The 20,131-nt window shown below is 43.3% G+C and overlaps 1 protein-coding gene across 1 annotated transcript in view; it reads left to right on the top strand.

The window, feature by feature from the left end:
• The window catches only part of PIEZO2 (piezo type mechanosensitive ion channel component 2), a 535,104-nt gene that overhangs the window by 408,545 nt on the left and 106,428 nt on the right, over positions 1-20,131 (top strand). Inside the window, exons 18-21 of the mRNA XM_075529992.1 lie at positions 6,716-6,936; positions 9,553-9,713; positions 13,329-13,505; positions 13,806-13,931. Coding sequence (XP_075386107.1) covers positions 6,716-6,936; positions 9,553-9,713; positions 13,329-13,505; positions 13,806-13,931 — 685 coding nt within the window. The remainder of the gene's footprint in view (positions 1-6,715; positions 6,937-9,552; positions 9,714-13,328; positions 13,506-13,805; positions 13,932-20,131) is intronic.

Genomic DNA, 20,131 nt, shown 5'->3' with positions numbered 1-20,131 from the left:
CCTGCGCCTGTTGTTGCAGCCACTGTGCCTACCTCTCTGCGAGGTCCTTCTCTGTCCTTCTCGAATGGAGAGTAGCTAGAGTGAATGGAAGAAATGAAGTAAAAGACCCAAATAGAAGATTTCAAAAGGTGGCTTGAGGAGGCAAAGTAAAGGTATTAAAGGGGAAAATAAATTAAAGGTCAAGTTTAAATATTGAAGGATTCTATGGTTAAAATCGTAAACATCTGTTTACTCGTGTTCCATTAACTATGCAAAGACATTCCATCGTGTGCATAATAACAAATTATGCAAATTATGCACAACCTTGAAAAGGAAGGGAATTCTAGGACACTTTGCTGTGCTCGAGCAGGACTTGTCGATGGAACGGAAGGCAGTTGTATCTTTTAATAAAAGGCAGTTATGAAACAGAACAAGGGAATACTCTATGGTTTAAAATCAGGAAAGGTGTGTAACAGGGTTGTATCCTCTCACCATACTTATTCATTGATCTGTATGCTAAGCAAATAGTCAGAAAAATTGGATTATGTGAAGAAGAATGTGGCATCAGGATGCAAGAAGGGTTATTAACAATCTATCATCTGCAGATGCACAGCCTTGCCTGCTGAAAGTGAGGAGGACTTGAAGCACTCGCTGGTAATGATCAGGGACTGTAGCATTCATGTGGATTGCAACTCAGTGTGAAGAAAACTGAAATCCTCACACCTGAACCTATAATTAACATCATGATACATAGAAAAAAATTTTTGAGGTTGTCCAAGATTTCATCTTGCTTGCATTCACAACCAGTGCTCGAGAGATGAAATGACACATTGCATTGGGTCAATCTACTGCAAAAGAGCTTTTTTAAAGTGTTAAAAACCAAGGACCACAGTGCACCTGACCCAAGCCATGATATTTTCTTCTCTTTTTTTTTAATATCTAAGTTTTATTGTGACATAGTCAAATGGCTTTGCATAGTCAATGAAATAGAAATAAACATCTTCCTGTTAACCCTGCTTTGAGCCAACGTCACTTGGCTCAAGTTAAGCAATGATATCACTTGTTCCACATCCTCTTCTGAATCTGGCGTATCAATGTACTACTGTAATTGTTGTTGGATGATCTGAAGCAACATTTTGCTTGTGTGTGATGTCATTGCCTCATATGAATATTGTGTTGGTCCAGTGGCATTGTAAAAATCTCAGTGCTGGCAGGGGTCTCCACGTACTTCTCCAGCAGCCAGGGATGTCTTGCAGGGAGTCAGCCTTGTCAGTAGAGAGTCTCCAAGGGAGTGCATCAAGAGAGAGAGTGTCTCCCGCCTCCAAGGAGGAAAAGCAGGAGTTCCCAGAATTCTCAGGAGAAGGCCATGCCTTCACAGAGGCCTCATTGGTTATACCTTGATTGATATGCCAGACTCCGCCCCTTCACTCAGAATCATCTCCAGTCCCCAATTGACACCAGATTATGTAACTACCACAAATGTGAAAATTAGACATTGAGTAATGAAGATCAAAGAATAATCAACGCATTTGATTTGTGGTGCTGGTGGAGAATATTGAAAGTGGCATGGACTGCCAAGAGTATACCCGCGTCTGTCTTGGAAGACGTACAGCCAGAATGGTCCTTAGAATTAAGGATGGCGACTTGTCTCACTTGCTTTGGACACATTGTCAGGAGAATCCAGTCCCTGAAGCTGGGCATTATGCTTCGTGAAGTAGAGAGGTAGTGAAAAAGAGGGATTCCTTCCGCAAGATGGACTGGCACCGTGGTTGTATCAATGGGCTCAAACATGAGAACAATAGGTTCACGCAGGACAGGCCATGTCTTGTTCTGTTCTCCGTAGGGTCACTATGAGTCAGACTATCTTGATGGCTCCTAACAGCAACAACATGTGCAAAACATTGAAGACAGTCAATGAAAAGCAAAGGAATCACTGAGCCCAAAGGAACTGCTCAAGGCGCAGCCATTTCAGGAAGTAGTAGATGATCAAGAACCGATGGCATTGAAGGCATTGGCTAAAAATAAAGATCTATGAATTACCAGAATTCCAGTTGAGATTTTCAACAAATTGTTGCAGTGTTGGGAGCACTCACTAGTCTCTGCCAAGGAATTTGGAAGAACTAACCAATTGACTGGTGCGGATTCATATTTGTGTCCATTCTAAAGAAGGATGAGCCAACAGATCCAACTGTATTGTATAAAGTAAGGAACAACATTCATCAAAAAGGATGAATCTTTTCATCCTAATTGTTTAATCTGCATCCCACTGTCGAGTTCATGAGTTGATTCCAATTAATAGTGACCCTGTAGGACAGAGTAGAACAGGTTTTCTGAGACTGTCACTTTTTTCAGGAGCAGAAAGTATCATATTTCTCTGTGTTGAGCAAACAATTCAAGGGGCTGGACTAGATGAAGAAGAAATATGGCACCGGGATTGGGGGAAGACTCATTAACAACGTGAGATGTGCAGATGACACACATTTCTTGCCGAAAGCAAATATTTTGCTTTCAAACACTGACGAAGGTCAAAGACCACTTACGGCCTTAGGTGTGGATTCCAACTGAACACAAAGACAACAAAAATCCTCACAATTAAACCAAGTTACATCATCATGATAAGTGGAGAAGCTGGTGAAATTGCCAAGGATTTCATTTTGCTTGGCTCCACAGTCAACATTAATGGAAGCAGCAGTCAAGGACTCATATGCGGAGCTCCACTGACCAAACAAGTGTTGAAAGTGTTAGAAGCACAGATGACGGCCCTTTAAGAACTGGAATGTGCCTAACCCAGGCCATTGAAGTTTCAACTGCTCCATGTGAACACTGCACAAGATTCCTATGTCTTATGTGCTGAGGGAGAGGAGGAGACGTGGTAAATTATCCTAGAAACCAAAGAAAGTTATGTAAGCTTTCCCAGAGAACGGATAGAGCTGTTTGACGTACCAAGATGGCCATTCTTCTGCCTGTGAAATTACATTGTGAGGACCCCACTATATGGATCCCCCTCGGCAACCCTTCCCATACAGTCTGTGAAGTCACACACGCAGCAGTGGCCGTGCTACCAGCAGACAGATTCTCAACGAAAGAACATTTGCTTCTTTCTTTCTACATATCTATTTTAATATACCAACAGAAAACCCAAACCACGAACCTGTTGCCATCCAATCGATGCTGACCCAGCAAGGTGAAGCCAGCCAACAGGACAGCGTAGAACTGTCCCCATAGGGTTTGTAGAGTTAGAACCTTTACAGAAGCAGGCTCCACAGCTTCTTGTGACTCAGGTGGTACGTTTGCACTTTTTGGTTGGCAGCTGAACATTGAACTGTGCCAGCAGGACACTGATTTGAATGCACGAGTTCTATTAAGCAATGTGTTGACAGAATTACAACCTAAATTTAGTTTACCTTTCTTATTGTCCGGCTTTGTGGTTCCTGGCAAAGGCACGTTTCTGACTATGTCTTCTCATTAGCATGCATTTATAGTACAGATGATCATCAATTAGTATTTTTAAAACCTAGACATCAAAAATCTATCTTTAGACCACGGTTCCTTGCTTTTATATCCCTTTGGACAAGGCACTGTGCTAAGCATTAACAGGAATCTTCTCTGTTCACAGTATCCTATGAAATGGACATGCTATCATCTCATTTTATGTATGTGCAAGTGAAGAATCCAAAGGCAGCTTAAACAGTTTCCCCATGTCCACAGCTACTAGGTTTTCTCTATAGGGTTTGAACCCACAGCTTGATGATTTAAAAGTCTGTTAACATTACTCTATTTCCTGAAAAAACATGCTATCATAAAAATGGGAATGAAAAAAGTAAGAATCACATTGGTGTCTGTAAAAGCATGAGCTCCCACATGCAATTAATATAAATCTGGTCTATATGAAGTTTATACATGTAGACTTTCATGAATACATAACAAAGAAATATCTCAAATAGTTAATCAACTTGTTGACTAGGAAATGCCATCATTACTAGCGTGTATCTATCTTCCTTGCTTCTTTGTTATTGGCAGCTGATGAGATGAGACAGTCCTAATCCCACATAAGGTGAGGTCAGTGGTAAAAGAGATGGAGAGATTTCCACTCCCATCTGGTTAGACATTGGTATCTTAGAGATTATCGCAGGTTTCTTGTGGCTTATTATTATTCAGGCTGACTTTCAAAAATTTACCCCAATGTTCTTTGATCCCATCCTCCAATGATACGTCTTCACTCTTCCCGCCCGCACCCAGCAGTGGGATACCTTTTACTCAGTATCCACAATAGCAGCTGCAGCAGAGCCTTGTCTCTGTGAGTGTCTCCCTGAACGGGTAGGGGTTATTAGAAAGCTGCTTTCTCACCAGTAAGAAGCACAAGAGCCTAGTATAGACCTTCAAACTGCACTTGAAATGACTTGGCAGCGCCAGCTTCAATCCACTGTGCCACCTGGACTCTTTCTAAGATCTTGTTACACACTAAAAACGGTTGAGTGGCTTGTCATAAATTATAAGTATTTTCTCCCTTGTCGAATACTGCCATCTGGCAGGAAGAAGTTCACGTGGACAAGTGAGTAGCACGTAACTGGGTTTACATGTAAGAGCACTCTGTATGGGAGCCTGGACCAAACGGGAACCACAAATATGTGGCCTGAGACTTGGTGTGCAGCGCTGCATACCAGATCTGGTGCTGCAACTGCAACATGGCTTGCTTTCCAAGAGCCAGGAGAGCCCATTGACACACTGAAGAAGACAAGAACGTCGTATGTCAACCTCATTTCTCCTAATGTTCAACAGCCCCGCCCCGAGGGGGGCTTTCTTCCTTAAATTAATAATGTGTTCCAAGTATACTTTATTTTTTTTGAATTAATGCATTTTCCTTTATTTTTCTTTATCCAAGTATACTTTAAATGAACTGTTTGACATCCTGTTGAAGAGCATTTAGTTTGAGTCTTTCAAACCTCTCCCCTAAGACAAACACACTACCATCAAGTTGGTTTAAACTCAGAGCCACCTTTTCGAGGGTTTCTTAGGCTATAAATCTTTATGGGTTCAGGGAGCCTCAATTTCCCCCACAAAGTGCCTGGTGGGTTTGAAGTGCTGACCAGTCAACTGTTTATCTGACAGCACTAAGAGCAATGTGGAAATGTGGTAATAGTTATTCAGAATTATAGGTATATTTAAAAGAGCAAAATCAATAATTCCAAAATAACCTTGGATTTTTATCTACTCAAACTATCCCATTTCAGAAGAAGTAAATTGAATTTGAGAAAGGGTAGATAATTTACTCTGAGCTGATAATTATACAAATATATGAAATAATATTATTAATCATCTTCCTGTCTCCAGTAAGCTGAAATGCATACTTTGATTTCAAACTGTATGGATTAATAATATTTCCAGTAGATTGCCTCCTGGTATGCACTTTATTTTCCACAGATGTTATTTAACACATTCATTTGAATCTATTTAAAACATTTTTTTAATCCAAGAGAAGGTTATACTTGTAATTACTCACTTTTTGATACATGAAAGGGGGCTTTGAAAACTTCATTTAAAAAAAGTCCATGACCTTTTTATTCCATTGTCCACAAACTTTTTGAAGCCCTTGTGGCATAGTGGTAATGCATTGGGGTGCTAACCACAAGATCAGCAGTTTAAAACCACCAGCCATTCTGCATGAGAAAGACGGGAGTTTGATTCCCATGGAGTTACAGTCTTAGAAAGTCACAAGGGCAGTTCTACCCTGTCGTATAGAGTCACGCTGAGCCAACGTGGACTCAATGGCAGTGAGTGTGTTTTTGTTTGTCATAAACTATGGTAACTGTAATAATGGGAAACTCCCCCTCCTGTATTGCTATGTGGCCCAGGGTCTCCCACAACAACTAGCAAAGAATGTATTCCAATCAACACCAGAAAGGGGACAGTCTACAGACAACGTACTGTTGAAGGCATTTAGCCTCAGCTGCTTAAACCTTTAAATGTTCCAGTGGGATGAGTTCTAGCAAAGGTTGGCTTAGGGCACACATTCTTTCAGAATCAACGCAACGTTTTAAAAATATGAATGGATCGATTCTTACGATGGTTTGTTGCATTGCTCAGAAAGCATGCTGTGTTTTGCCTCAGAAGTCTCAATGTGGTTCCCCTTAACACCCTGCAATCCTATCAGCTCTCAAGTCAGTTGCCAAGCATAGGGTCCACAGCAAAGCACTATCGCAGTGCCTTCCCGGAACGCCCCTGACACTAGGCCATGACTGCAAACAGCATACAGGAATGCAAACTTGGATGTTATGTAGCATGATATGTTATCGCTGACATTCCTTATAATTCTTCTGTTCTCATCTCTTTCTTTTCTTTCTATTTCAATTACTTTGAGCAGCATCAAGAAAAAATTACCAATTCACCAAAATGAGTAAGTCCCCCTGTGAAGTCATGAAATGCTTGTACTACGTGATGCCATTTCATGCTTCTGCAGCCTAAACTCTGACCATTTTCTCCTCCGGGGAAAATGTCAAGTTTAGGTGTCGATAGCTTCATTACTGGTTAATCACTAGAACCCAAATTAGAGAAGCTAACAAAACCTGGGTGTACAGTCTGGCTCTAGAAAGCTCTTAAAAACCAAGATGCTCACACTCCACATTGAACGGCCGTTGTGTCCACACTGATTTTCAGTTTGTACCCTCGTTTGACATTCCCCTCGCTTGGCAACCCTGACCCCCTTTCCTCTTCTGACTCAGCTGCTCTCTGCCCACAGACTGGCCCATCCTGAAGGCAGCCTTCCTGATCTGGCCCTGCTGAACGTGGCCTCCAGCCTGGAGAAGCCAGAGGCGAAGAGGGAGGAGGAGTCTGAAGAGGAGACACCAGAGGACAACTCTAAAATCATGGAGACTGGCAAGATGGAGAAAGACAGTGAGGAATCAGAGGAGGGTGAGGAGGACTCCGATGAAGACTCCGAAGAGGAGGAGGATACTTCAGGTAGGGAGGGAGCCCTCTACCAGGGTGCTCAGGAAACGCTGGCCAGCAGACAGAAGGAATGAAACCAGGATCAGCGTCTTTCGAATAGATGTTTGACCAGGCAGTTAAACAAGACTCATTGTTTTTCCCAGTCACTGCAGTGGTAGTGTTCTTGTTCAATTTGCTCCAATAATCTCCTTGTAGAATGGGCAAGTGCCTGGCTATCGGTTACTAGTCTAATCCAGTGATTCTTTCCGACGGTGCCTGGGTTTAGCATTTCCCATTTTCTGTTCAGGATATTTCAGAGAGGGAAGAGCCACCAGATGCAGGAGCAGGTAGCTGTGTGGAGCTCCTGAAATTGCTAGCCCCAGCCTCATCAAAGACATCCTCTACACAATCGGAGGATATTATACAAGAGGAAAAATGTCACTTGAAGCAATCTCTGAGAGATGCTGTGTTGTGTTGGTCAGTTTAGGGCATTCCCTTTGGGTTCTTTAGGCTATATTTTTTTTGGACTGGGAATGAGGAGTTCATATGGCGTGATGATGATAATGAGACGGTTAGATGATCAGGAACTATTATTTGACAGATAGTATTGAAAGATAGGGAACTTAGGTAATTACTCTATTCCATGATTCTTAGAAAATATGGGACCATGGCCTTTGAGGTGAAATCACATGAGGCTGCTAAGTGCTAACACCATCGTGGCCAATCCTTTGTGCTTTCTAAAAGTAGGAAATTAAAAAGCACATGATGAAGTCTGTTGTGTTGGACTGTCTAGAGAAACAAAGCAGTGACATTCATATATAAACAAAAAGGCCTTTAGAGCAGGAGGTAATTTGATATCAAGAAGGCATGCCAGTCCAACTCAAGTCCATTGGCTGGATGCTAGCTGGAGCCCTCGTCAGACTCACGTAGCTAAAGGCTGATGACCCAGAAAGATGAAGTGGGAGATCACATTCCTGTGGGTGCAGGGCCAGTGGTGACATGGCAGGGTGCTGACAGCTCAGAGGTTGGCCCCAGGGTGAGAGGCCCACCTGGGACCGCCCCTGGAGATAGACACAGAGTTCCAGCAGGCAGGAAGGCAAAGAGGCATGGAGGGGGAAAATCTTCCCATCTCTATTTCACAGAAAAGGCCACACCCCTAAGTAGGTATCCCCAGGCTGTAACCTGATTGATATTGACAGTATCACCCCTACACTCTTACACCCTACACTTCTTCACAGGTCCAAGTGGACATAAAATCTCACCATCACATGGAGAGTAGTTTGTGTCACTTAAAGCCAAATGCTTTAATTACATGAAACTAATTCATGACAGTATGTAGACTTGTGTTCGGCCAAGCAACCAGATGCCACAGTCTAGCCAAAGTGACACAGCCAATGGACCATTCCATCCCCAAGTCAGAATTTGGCCAAACGAGATGTTTCTTAGTAGTTTCTGATACCACTACTACTCTTGTTTGGCAGCTTCCAGAGCCTCGGTGGTGTCGCGGTTATGCATTAGACTGAGAGTTGCAAGATCAGCACTTCAAAACCACTGGCTGCTCTAAGGGAGAAAGATGAGACTTTCTAATTGGAGAGAGAGCTGCAGGCTGGACACCCGCAGGGAGGTTCTGCTGTAAGGGTTCCCGGGGGGGTCATTGTGGAAGTGAAGGCAGGGAGTGTGTTTTGGGTTTAAGAGTTAGGATATTGCTAAGCTATTGTCTTAGCCTGGCTTTTCTCCATCAAGGCTTCTTCATCGGTGGGTTACAACCCCAGAAGGAACTTCACATGACCCGAGTGCGAGGTCCTGAAACGTTTGGCAAAAGCTGTAGGCTTCTGAACGCGACGGAACCAAAGACGAATTCAAAATCCAACATGGAATGAACCCTACGTGTTACCGGCAGTGCTTTCCCGGGTTGCAAATTTGGGGGGGCGCACGGGGGTCGAACGTGGAGAAGTTTCGGAAGCACTGCTCTAGAGAAGCAAAGTCGTGTGTGTGTGTGTGTGTGTGTGTGTGTGTGTGTGTCTGTCTGTCTGTCTGTCTACATTGAGAATATAGCTTGATAAAAGAAAATCAGGGAAGTTAAAATCAATCCATTTCAGGGGCTGATGAACTGAAGATGGGCAGGAAGACCACAGGATAGTGACTGGAGAAGCAAATAAATCCAAGGTTATCAGGCTGACGAGTTGAATGAACCTGCGGTTGGCAGATCAGATAGCAAGCCTCCAACGAGTCCCAGGATTAGCATGCATTATGGGAGACCATTGGCTCAAGTCCAAAGAACCAGAAGTCAGTAAGTCAGATGCAAGGTCCAGATCCAGCAAAAAGAAAGCAACCTTTCCCACCATATCCATTGATAAGGGAAGCAGGCCAGACTCCCCAGGCCATTAATTACAAGAGGGCTATGACCTGAACATGGACGTTGTGTTCCACCCTAATCTCATCCTAGTACGGAGGCTTGCAACTGATTTACTATGATTTCATCATGTTGGTACAGGTCACAGGGGATTACTAGGTGCTCACTGCTAAACCACGGAGAATTCTGGGCCCATCAAGTTGACACAAAACCTTAACGATCACAGATATACTTTAAATACTAATAGAAAATGACTTTTAATTTTTAATGTGCAGAGTGGGTTTCCTGTTTTGCAGACTTACGGAACAAATGGCACCTGGTGATCGACCGCCTCACGGTGCTCTTCCTGAAGTTTCTGGAGTACTTTCACAAGCTGCAGGTGTTCATGTGGTGGATCCTGGAGCTGCATATTATCAAAATCGTCTCATCCTACATCATCTGGGTGACTGTGAAAGAGGCAAGTGACCATTGGTATGATTGTCAGGCCTAAGAGCCCCTCCACTGAAACTGACCAACCGCTGTCAGTCAATTCCAACTCATGGCCACCCCATTGAGGGCTTCTGGGGTACAACCCTTTAATGGAACAGACAGCGTTGTCTTTCTCACATGAACGGCAGCGGGTTTGACCTGCTAACCTTGTTGTTCCTAAGCGGCCAACACTTACCCAGCGTGCCACAGGGCTCCTTTACAGAATCACTAGTGGGTTGTTATGTTAATTTTCCATCTCCAGTTGTTTTTAATGAAACGTCCCCAGCTCCTCAAAGAGGCATTACCACAGGCACAGGTGCTTCCACCTGCGTCAGACCGCAGACAATTGCCCTGTGAAAAGAAGAAGAAAACCACAGAGACTAAAGATGCTCTTCAATCAGGTTTTGGATGGTTTTGTCATAGAACAAAGATGGCAGATTTTCATCTAGTGCTCAGTCAGAGCCCAACAGCGGAGGTTTTCAGCACTGTCGATGAAACTCTACTGAATATGCAACACTGAATATGCAATGCAACTCACCGCGAAGAAAATAGTAGCATTCCAGTTTATGTTCACAAGTCTTGAATTTAGACTCCAAAATTTAATAGACTCTTTAGAATATTTAAATAACAGAATCCCTATTATTGGATTCCTATGAAACAAGACCCAAGGCCTCTGAACATGGCCACAATCCTTCTGTTTTCTCATCTGTTAGGAAGAGACTCATCATTAAGCTAAAAAATTAATTTTTCTATGTTTACTACATAAATATTTGCCTCTTGTTCAATTTATTCAACAAATAAGCTTCCTGTTTTAGTGGGAGTAGACTAGAGAAACAAATCTAGGGAGACTCATGTGTATACAAAAGAGCTTTATATAAAAGAGTAATTGTATATTAAGAAAACATCCCAGCCCAGTCCAGATCAAGGCCATAAGTCCAATATTAACCCATATGTCCAATGACAATCTATAAATTCCTCTTCAGACTCATGCAACACATGCAATGATGCCGGAAGATCACAGTCCAGTAGGCAGAAAGTCTTGTGGCTCCAGTGGCGGTATAAGCACATCAGTGCTGGCAGGGGTCTCCACGTGGCTCCTCAGGGCCAGGACTCTAGCATAGGTCCATGTGTCTTGACAGTTGCGATGTCTCACAGGGAGTGTGCATGTGTCCTGCCTCCAGCGAGCTATTTACATCCTTAGCAGCTCCAAATGAGGTCATCAAGCGGTGGCCTGACTGACAGGCTAAGTTTCATCCCTTCACTCTTAAGTCTCAAATTGACAACAGATTAGGTAACTACCACATTTCCCACACTTACAACTTTTCCAAACCATTTTAGTGTTGATGACACACCACAGAGCCTTTGTCCCATAGAAGTTTACCATTCAGCCAGGGACGACTATTTTGCCAGGACTACCGAACTGTGGTGTCTGAAGATGCCAACGCAACAACAGAGTAGAAGAGAATATACTTGACGGCAATGGAGAGAAGACTAACTTGGAATGAACCAGATCTACTGTACACTTAATTGTATCAAACGACCGTCTGGAGTCATATCAAGGCAATTTCATGACATCACACAAAGAGAGCTTAGTGGGTGCACAACATAGAATATCCACATTTAGAAACACATTCAGGGGACTAGACGGAGAAAGAAGGAGCAGTCACTCACTGAAGATCACTTTCTTACAAGTCCTCGGGAAAAGGCGGCTGGTGATTTTTCTTTACATTATCCATACTGAGTCTAGAGAATGTCCGATAAAAAAGGGCCCGTTGTCTATTCTCATTTTACTCTGGGAAAAGTGACCCCTACACGGAATGTGACTATTCATTCTCCGTGGTTCACATTTGTGTAGACTGCCCTTGAGCTACATTTTCACTCCTAAATTTATCTCTCAGTAAAAATGGCCTGGGAGCACGTGACCACCTCTGACTTCAGAAGCAGAAGAAGAGGAGAACCAGCATCAGCGCCAGGCTGATTTCTGGGAAGTGAAAATCAGAAATGCCTCCAGCCTGGAACCTTTTTTTCCCCACCAGTTTTGGCACCAACTCTCCCTTCCCTGGCACTGTACGTCCATCCTAGGTTCTACAACCCATTGCAATGGCCGCACAGACAATCCTCTCAATGGCAAGACTTCATCAGAGCAGTAGACAGGCTGCAATTCGGGATCAGAAGCATCAGTCTTCAGTCAGGAGCGCCTCTTCTCGGCTCTCCCCACCAGCGTGCTTCTCTCTGGCCCCGCTGCCCCTGCTCCTCGGACATGACTCTCCACTCCTCTGGCACCAGCGCCCTTCTCCTGAATAAAGAGCTACCTCCTGCTTTTCTTTTTGGAGGGTGGCGAGATTCCCCACCTCCCAATTCCAGTTTCTAGTAAGGCTCACCGTGAAACCAGCACAAGGGAAATATTGAAAATCCCCTCATGATAAACCCGGTAGAATGCCCAAACTGCCCAATCCGCTCAAAAAAGCCCACGAGCCTTCTAGCTGGGGTCTCGTGTGCATTCATTTGGTGGACGTTACAGAGACGATGACTGGGACAACCGTGCCATGTCATGTCGCTTGACTGAACTCTTTCCCTTGTACCTTAAAACACATCAGAGGCTTAGAAAGCTGCCACTGGGCCTTGCTCAATGTCATTGTTCTAAGGCTTGAGGGTCTGAGAGCACCAATTCCACACCAACCCAAGGCTGATTCCCACAGAGCAGAGGATCAGGCATGTCTATATCCAACATACTTCTTTCACACGATTCTGAAAACAACCATTCCTCCCGCAGCATTCTGCTTCTTCATGGCAATGGCCACCCAGAATTCACAGAAGAGAATTGTGATTAGCAGGGCTCGTTAGGGAAGACAACAGATTACCATGAACCAGGATCAAAAAACAACAAGGATACAGGCATTGGTTTGGTTCATAGCAGCGTCTCTTCTCAGCCAGCAGCCAAGTCCCTCTCTGATCTTCAGCCTGTCAGTCATTCCTTGGCTTCTGCTTCCATGTTTAAAGTAGCAAGACAGTGAAAAAGAGTAAGGCCTTCCACACAATAGATGGACCCAGTGGCTGCAATAATGGGCTCAAACATAAGAACAATTGTGAGGATGCCAGGCAGTGTGTTTGTCTCTGTTATACCAAGGTCACTATGTCGGAACCTACTCGGTGGCACCTAACAATGACAACAGCCCCTATCGTACTGTTTTACCCTTCCCAGTCACTGTGCACACATCCTGTACCTGGAACGCTCCAGCCCCCGTTCTTGGCCTGATTCACTTGAGGTATCACCTGTTCCAGGAAATGCTCTTGGAGCCACCCTCTTGACCTGAGGGTCTTTGTGAGGGGGCTCCTGAGAACATGTTTATGTCAATCATCTGACCAGTCAACAGATATTGATATTATCTGTGTATATCAGTGTTTGTTATGCAAGATAAACAGTTATCTAGTAAATAGATCATGACCCTTGTACTTTGGCCGCCAGCACATAGAGTAAGGCATGCACATGCTGAGAGCTCAATCAGCCTTTGTTGGACTGAGCTGAACGAAATAAGTCATCGTGTTTTATTGATGTGATACCACGTTATATATTTTGTCCCCATTTCCGATTTTATGTTTTCAGGTGTCTCTGTTCAACTATGTGTTTTTGATTTCTTGGGCTTTTGCTCTGCCCTATGCCAAGCTGCGTCGTGTGGCTTCAAGTGTCTGCACTGTGTGGACGTGTGTGATCATTGTCTGCAAGATGTTGTACCAGCTCCAAACCATTAAGCCCGAGAAGTTTTCTGTTAACTGTTCCTTGGTGAGTCTCCAACATGCAGGACTATTCCTCGCTGCCTGAAGGGAATTGAGGCAAATATCTGGGGACCTTGCATTTCCAAGTACAGTCTTTCTTCTAAGTTACCCGACCTAGGCTGGCTACATATAGTCCCTCTATGTTTGGTTGCAAATCTCTTCCCATGCTGAGATCTGACCCTACAATTAGAACTTTTCCTCCCTACACCACCAATTTGGAAGGGGTGGGAGGCTCAGAGCTGAAGAAAAACTATCTGGATTTTCCTAATCTGTGTAGCCATCTCACTCTATTTTGTCTTTTTTTCAGCCAAATGAAAATCAGACGAACATAGCCCTCAACCAGTTGAACACATCCATACTCTACAACGCACCCATCGACCCCACAGAGTGGGTTGGCCTAAGGAAGTCTTCCCCCTTGCTCGTCTACCTAAGGGTAACTGCTTCATTGTATTCAGTGTGACCATTAGCATAGGTGTGCTTTGAAATTAGTTCTTTTGAGACTGACTATCACGTTGATGTGGAACCTCATCTCTTTATGTATCATGTGTAATAACATTCAAAACCAATGACTAATGTTAAAATAAGCATGGAATTGTGATAAAAAACTGATCAAGTAGTTAAACAAAGAATGGTAAAAGTGTTATAACTGCAACATTACAAGTATATAACCATCGAATGATTGAGGCTCTGCTCAGGTGTGAAAGGGAAAATGGGACTAGATCCATATATATATACATATTTGATAACAAATTTCTAAATATGTATGTCCATATGCTACAAATGAATACATGAATAGAGTAAAAGTACAGGGGGGAAACCTATGTAAACTATTTACACATAACTAAACACCTTGAGGCCATGAATCACTGTGCCTGGGGGTTCAGGACCATAGTCTTGAAAAACATTAAGGGCCATTAGGACAACAGAGTGTACAAAGACAATGTTCTTCATCCGGTTTTGGCTTGTAAGCAGCCATTTAAGGTGCAGCCATCAGTCTTTCTCTATCTGGAGCAACGAAGAATGAAGGAAAACAATCATGTATGGAAACATTGGGCAAAAAGGCCTTGTGGAACACGCAAACCAGGAAAACGACATGGTGCCTAGCTACCACCAGAGCCCATTAGAAAAATGAGATAGTGCCTAGCTACCACCAGAGCCCAATAGAAGTGCCTGGATATTGCTTTCGTGGCTAGGTGTCATCAGGTTGGCTCCGACTTATAGCATCCTGATGCACCAGCCTTACCACTGTTGCTCTGCTTGAGCCCAGTGTTGGAGCCACTCTGTCAATCCATCTCCCTGAGGTCCGTCCTCGTTTTCATGACCCCTCTACAAAGCTCAATAGCTTTCTCCAGGGACTGGGCTCACCTGCATAGAGTGGGAACAAATAGAAAACCAAACTGAAACGCACTAATCAGATAGTATTGGTTAAAGCTTCACAGCTGTGGCCTTTGATCCCCCTTCTGGCCTAGAACCTAATGTATCCCCCTGGCTCAAAATTCTTGAACAGAATCAATCACTTAAGATCACATGGTTGCATTTATCCAGGGACAAAATTCAGGAGGCTTGAAGTGCTCGTAAAGAAGGTGAAATGAAAACAGGACACCAAGGGAGGAAGTGGGATGAATGACGTTCCATTATAGGGATGGCAACCAAGGACATAAAACAAAGTGTGTTTAAATTGTTAAAAGGACAACTAATTTGCTGTGGTTCACCCAAATCGCAGTTGAAGATTTAAAATAAAACAAACAAAAAGATTCAGGCAGATGATTGGAAGAGATCAACAATAGATTAATTCAAATAAAAATAAAATAAATGACCTTGGGCCTCTACTCAAGCACTCCCTCAATGCATGAATACTTTCGTTTATTAAATTGGTACTCTATGATGCTCACTCTCCCGACACAGCTGCTGAAGCCAAAGTGGGTGAACGAGTAAATGTGGTGAAGAAAGCTGATGGTGCCCGGCTATCAAAAGAGATAGTGACTGGGGTCTTAAAGGCTTGAAGATAAACAAGCGGCCATCTAGCTCAGAAGCAACAAAGCCCACATGGAAGAACACACCAGCCTGTGTGAGCGAGTGATCCCAAAGGGATCAGTTATCAAGCATCAAAGAACAAAAAATCATCATATCATTGACTGCACACCTCCATGATAGGATCGCTGAAGACAAATGGGTGCATAAGCAAATGTGGCGAAGAAAGCTGATGGTGCCCGGCTATCAAAAGAGATAGTGTCTGGGGTCTTAAAGGCTTGAAGATAAACAAGTGGCCATCTAGCTCAGAAGCAAAAAAGCCCACATGGAAAAAGCACACCAGCCAATGCAATCACGAGGTGCCCAAGGGACCAGGTATAAGGCATCATGCAAAAAAAAAAAAGAATATGAGTATATATGAGTATATATATATAATATGAGTATATATATATACCTTATTGAATGAAGGGGGAAGTGCAGAGTGGAGACCCAAGGCCCAAGTGTCGGCCACTGGAGATCCCCTCATAGAGGGGTTTAGGAGAGGAGATGGGTCAGTCAGGGTGAGAGGTAGTACCGATGAAGAGCACAGCTTTCCCCCAGATCCTGGATGCTTCCTTCCCCCAACTACCATGATCCGAATTCTACCTTGCAGGGTTGGATACGGCAGAGGTTGTACAGTGGTACATATGAGGGCTGGAGGCACAGGGAATCCAGGGTGGATGATACCTTCAGGACCAAGGGTGTGAGGGGCGATGCTGGGAGAGTGGAGGGTGAGTGGGTTGGAAAGGGGGAACTGATTACAGGGATCCACATGTGACCTCCTCCCTGGGAGAGCGACAGCAGAGAAGGGGGGGAAGGGAGACTCCGGATAGAACAAGATATGACAAAATAACGATGTATAAATTACCAAGGGCACATGAGGGAGGGGGGAGCGGGGTGGGAGGGGAAAAAAAAAGAGGACCTGATGCAAAGGCTTAAGTGGAGAGCAAATGCTTTGAGAATGATTAGGGCGGGGAATGTATGGATGTGCTTTATACAATTGATGTATGTATATGTATGGATTGTGATAAGAGTTGTATGAGTCCCTAATAAAATGTAAAAAAAGAATAGGAAAAAAAAGAAAATCATTTAGGCAAAAGTTTTTTTTAGAAAACTGACTGTAACTCAAACAAAAAAAAATTAAAAGCAAAAAAAAAACAATAAGTAAAATAAAATAAATGCCAACGCACTATATGATCTCCACTAGGCACAAATAAAAACATTGAGTACAATATGCCAAATGGTCAATAGGATTTCCTCTGAGAAGTGGATTTATCATTACCAGAAAGATTTTCTATCTAATTTCAGAATAGATATCATGGTTAATAAAGTGCACATACAATGGTGAGTCAAAAAATATTGCTACACACTATAGAACCTTTTATTAAACAAAAATATCAAATTGTGATGCCATTGTTTCTCATCATGTCCTCCATCTAGGTCTGTAGTTCTGTCTCTGATTTACACCACATTAAAACTGTCATTTTAACATTCTCAAGGTCTGCAAATCAAGTTGCTTTTAAGTGTTCTTTGAGCTAGGGGAACAAAAAGAAATCTGAAAGAGCAAGATCAGGTCTGTAGTATCTATGGGGTAAGGCTTCCTAATAAAATTTTCATAAGAAACCTTTAGTACCATTATCAAGATGGTGGGGGGAAATCTTTACCACAGTCTCCTGACCTCTTTTGTAAAAAAAAAACCCAAAACATAATTTAATATGCAGTCCCCCATTATCATTCTATGTCCTTGAAGAAAATCTATATATAGTAACCTGTTGGCTTCTAAGAAAAGTCACCATATTTTCTAAGCTGACCTCTCTCCTTAAATTTATCAGGCCCATCAGATCCTTTAGAAAAATTTTTATTGAAATTTTTTTTGAAAGCATCTGATGAGACTAAGAAAAGTTACTGACAGAACTTGTCTGCATCCACCCATTAATCCCAGAGACATGTTTAAACACTTTTCATTTGGCACATGCCCATGCACATGTGAACTGGAACCTGACTCAACGTCAGATTCACCGGGTTCAAGTCGATTCCAAATCACAGTGACAGAGTAGAGTGAGCTTTCGGTTTCAGAGACTTTAAATGGAAGTAGACAGCCTCATCTTTCTCCGAGGCAGCAACTAGTGGATTCAAACTGACTTTGTGGCAGCAGCTCAAATCATAGCCCATTGTGCCACCAGAGCTCACTGGAACCCTAGTAGCAGTATTTTTTTATACTTGCCCTCACACTTGTTTACAGCAATAGATTAAAATAGAATATATTCTACAATGAATTTTGCTGTCAGCTAGTTCTATTAAACAGAATATTGGCAGTATGCTTCAATCTGCTACTGGAATTGTGTTCATGCCTTTTCCAAGAGAAAGATTGGCCTTGGTTAGACACAGAGGCAGTGTTGGAGAAGGCTCCCAGGTGGAAGGAAGTTGTACCCAGTACCACGGATTATGGCTTCCTTGCCTTGTACATACATTCCCTGGCTTTTTCAGGGTTCTCATAATATTCCTGCTACAGACATGCTCTGGTCCCACTAGATGATGTTGGGTACAAGGAGATCTGGGGAATCTAGCTCTTTCTGAGAACTTCAGTCCACAAGATAGGAATGGTTCTGTTTTATTAAGAGGAGGCCTGGCTAAAAGAATGTCTCTGATTTCCCATCACATTCAGTCATGCAAGGGAACTGTAATTGCCTGTCTCTGGTCCAGTCTCTACTTTTGTTCCTCTACCTAATATTTGTGTGTGTGTTTTCCTTTAATGACTCCAATAGGCAATCTAAATATTACATTGACAAGATCCTTAAAAACATAGCCTTTATACCCAGGACCTAGAATTATGTGGACTAAGGGTCTTTTTCATTGACAATGTAACTTTCTAGTTTTTCCTTATGTGGCATTTTCCCCAGCTTTTCGCTGAGTACAGTGTGCTTTACCGATTGTACATGGCCAAGTTGGGCTCTCTAAGACCTTCCCCTTCTTCAGGGGTTCTGGGGGAAATTCTCAAGGATAGTATATTTTCAGTGTGTTGGGGGATTGAATTGGGGCAAAGACTACCCAGCAGCTGAGAGCCTCTCTCTTCCTTTTGTGCTATTTCTAGGGCTGGTGGACAAGGGGGCTCTTATTCCTAGAAGTTCATGTAGGCCATCAGGTGAACCATTCTATTGTTGTAGTCAAATTCATTGCCATACTAGGAAAGAAGCTTGACAAAGTAGTTGTTGAGGACAATGCCAGCACCAGGATCAAAGGTGGAGGAGTGAGTGCCACAATGTTGAAGTCTGAGAGACAACTTGCTCTTTAGTGTATCCAGGATCCCATCTGACACCTGCTTAACCACTTTCTTGATGACATCATAGTTGGCAGCTTTCCCCCAATGACAGATAAAAATCCATGCCCGACATATTGATGATTGAGATATGAATGGTAATACTAGTGGGTTTCCCATTGAGCTCAAGGATAACCTTGCCCATGACCTTGGCAGAACCAGTAGATACAGAGATGATTTCTGGGCAGCCCCATGGCTAGCAGGCCAGAGTTTCCCAGAGGGAGGACTATGTCATCCAAAGTCTTCTGGGTAGCTGTGATACATGGACTATGGTCATGAGTTCCTCCACAATGTCAAGTTGTCATGGGTGACCTTCACTAGGAGGGCCAAGCAATTGTTTGTGTAGGGGCATTGCTGACGATCTTGAGGAAGTTGTGATACTTCTTGTGGTACACACCCAGCCCATCACAAAGATAGGGTCATTGGAAGAAGGGGCAGAGATGGTCATCCTTGTGACGCCACTCTTTTTTTGGGGGGGGGTATTTGTTTGTTTTAATCATTTTATTAGAGGTTCATACAATTCTTATCGCAATACATACATACATCACTTGTGTAAAGCACATTTGTACATTCATTGCCCTTACCATTTGCTCTCCACTTATCCCCTTGGCTCAGCTCCTCATGTTTTCCACTCCCTCCATGCTCACCCCTCCCTAATGAACCCTTGATAATTTATAAATTATTATTTTGTCAAATCTTGCCCTGTCTGATGTCACCCTCCCTATATCGCCACTCGCACCACTGGTCCTGAAGGGATCATCTGCCCTGGATTCCCTGTGATTCCAGTTCCTATCTGTACCTATGTACATCCCCTCATCTGGCCAGATTTTTAAGGTAGAATTGGGATCATGATAGTGGGGTTGGGGTAGGTGGGGAGGAAGCATTTAGGAACTAGAGGAAAGTTGTATGTTTCATTGTTGCTACATCGCACCCTGACTGGCTCGTCTCCTCCCTGAGACCCTTCTGTATGGGGATGTCCAGTGGCCTATAAATGGACTTTGGGTCTCCACTCTGCACCCACCCCTCATTGACAATGATATGATTTTTTTGTTCTGATGATGCCTGATACCTGATCCCTTTGACACCTCGTGATCACAAAGGTTGGTGCACTTCTTCCATGTGGGCTTTGTTGCTTCTTGACTAGATAGCCGCTTGTTCACCTGTAAGCCTTTAAGACCCGAGATCCTATCTTTTGATATCTGGGCACCATCAGCTCTCTTTGCCACATTTGCTTATGCACCCATTTGTCTTGAGCGATAGTATCTGGGAGGTGAGCGCAGAATGATATGACTTTTTGCTCTTTGATG

Source organism: Tenrec ecaudatus, chromosome 13, assembly GCF_050624435.1.
Source record: "Tenrec ecaudatus isolate mTenEca1 chromosome 13, mTenEca1.hap1, whole genome shotgun sequence".
In the NCBI taxonomy this organism is placed as follows: domain Eukaryota; kingdom Metazoa; phylum Chordata; class Mammalia; order Afrosoricida; family Tenrecidae; genus Tenrec; species Tenrec ecaudatus.
Note: the sequence above shows the minus strand (reverse complement) of the source record. Positions and strands in the feature narration are given on the sequence as shown.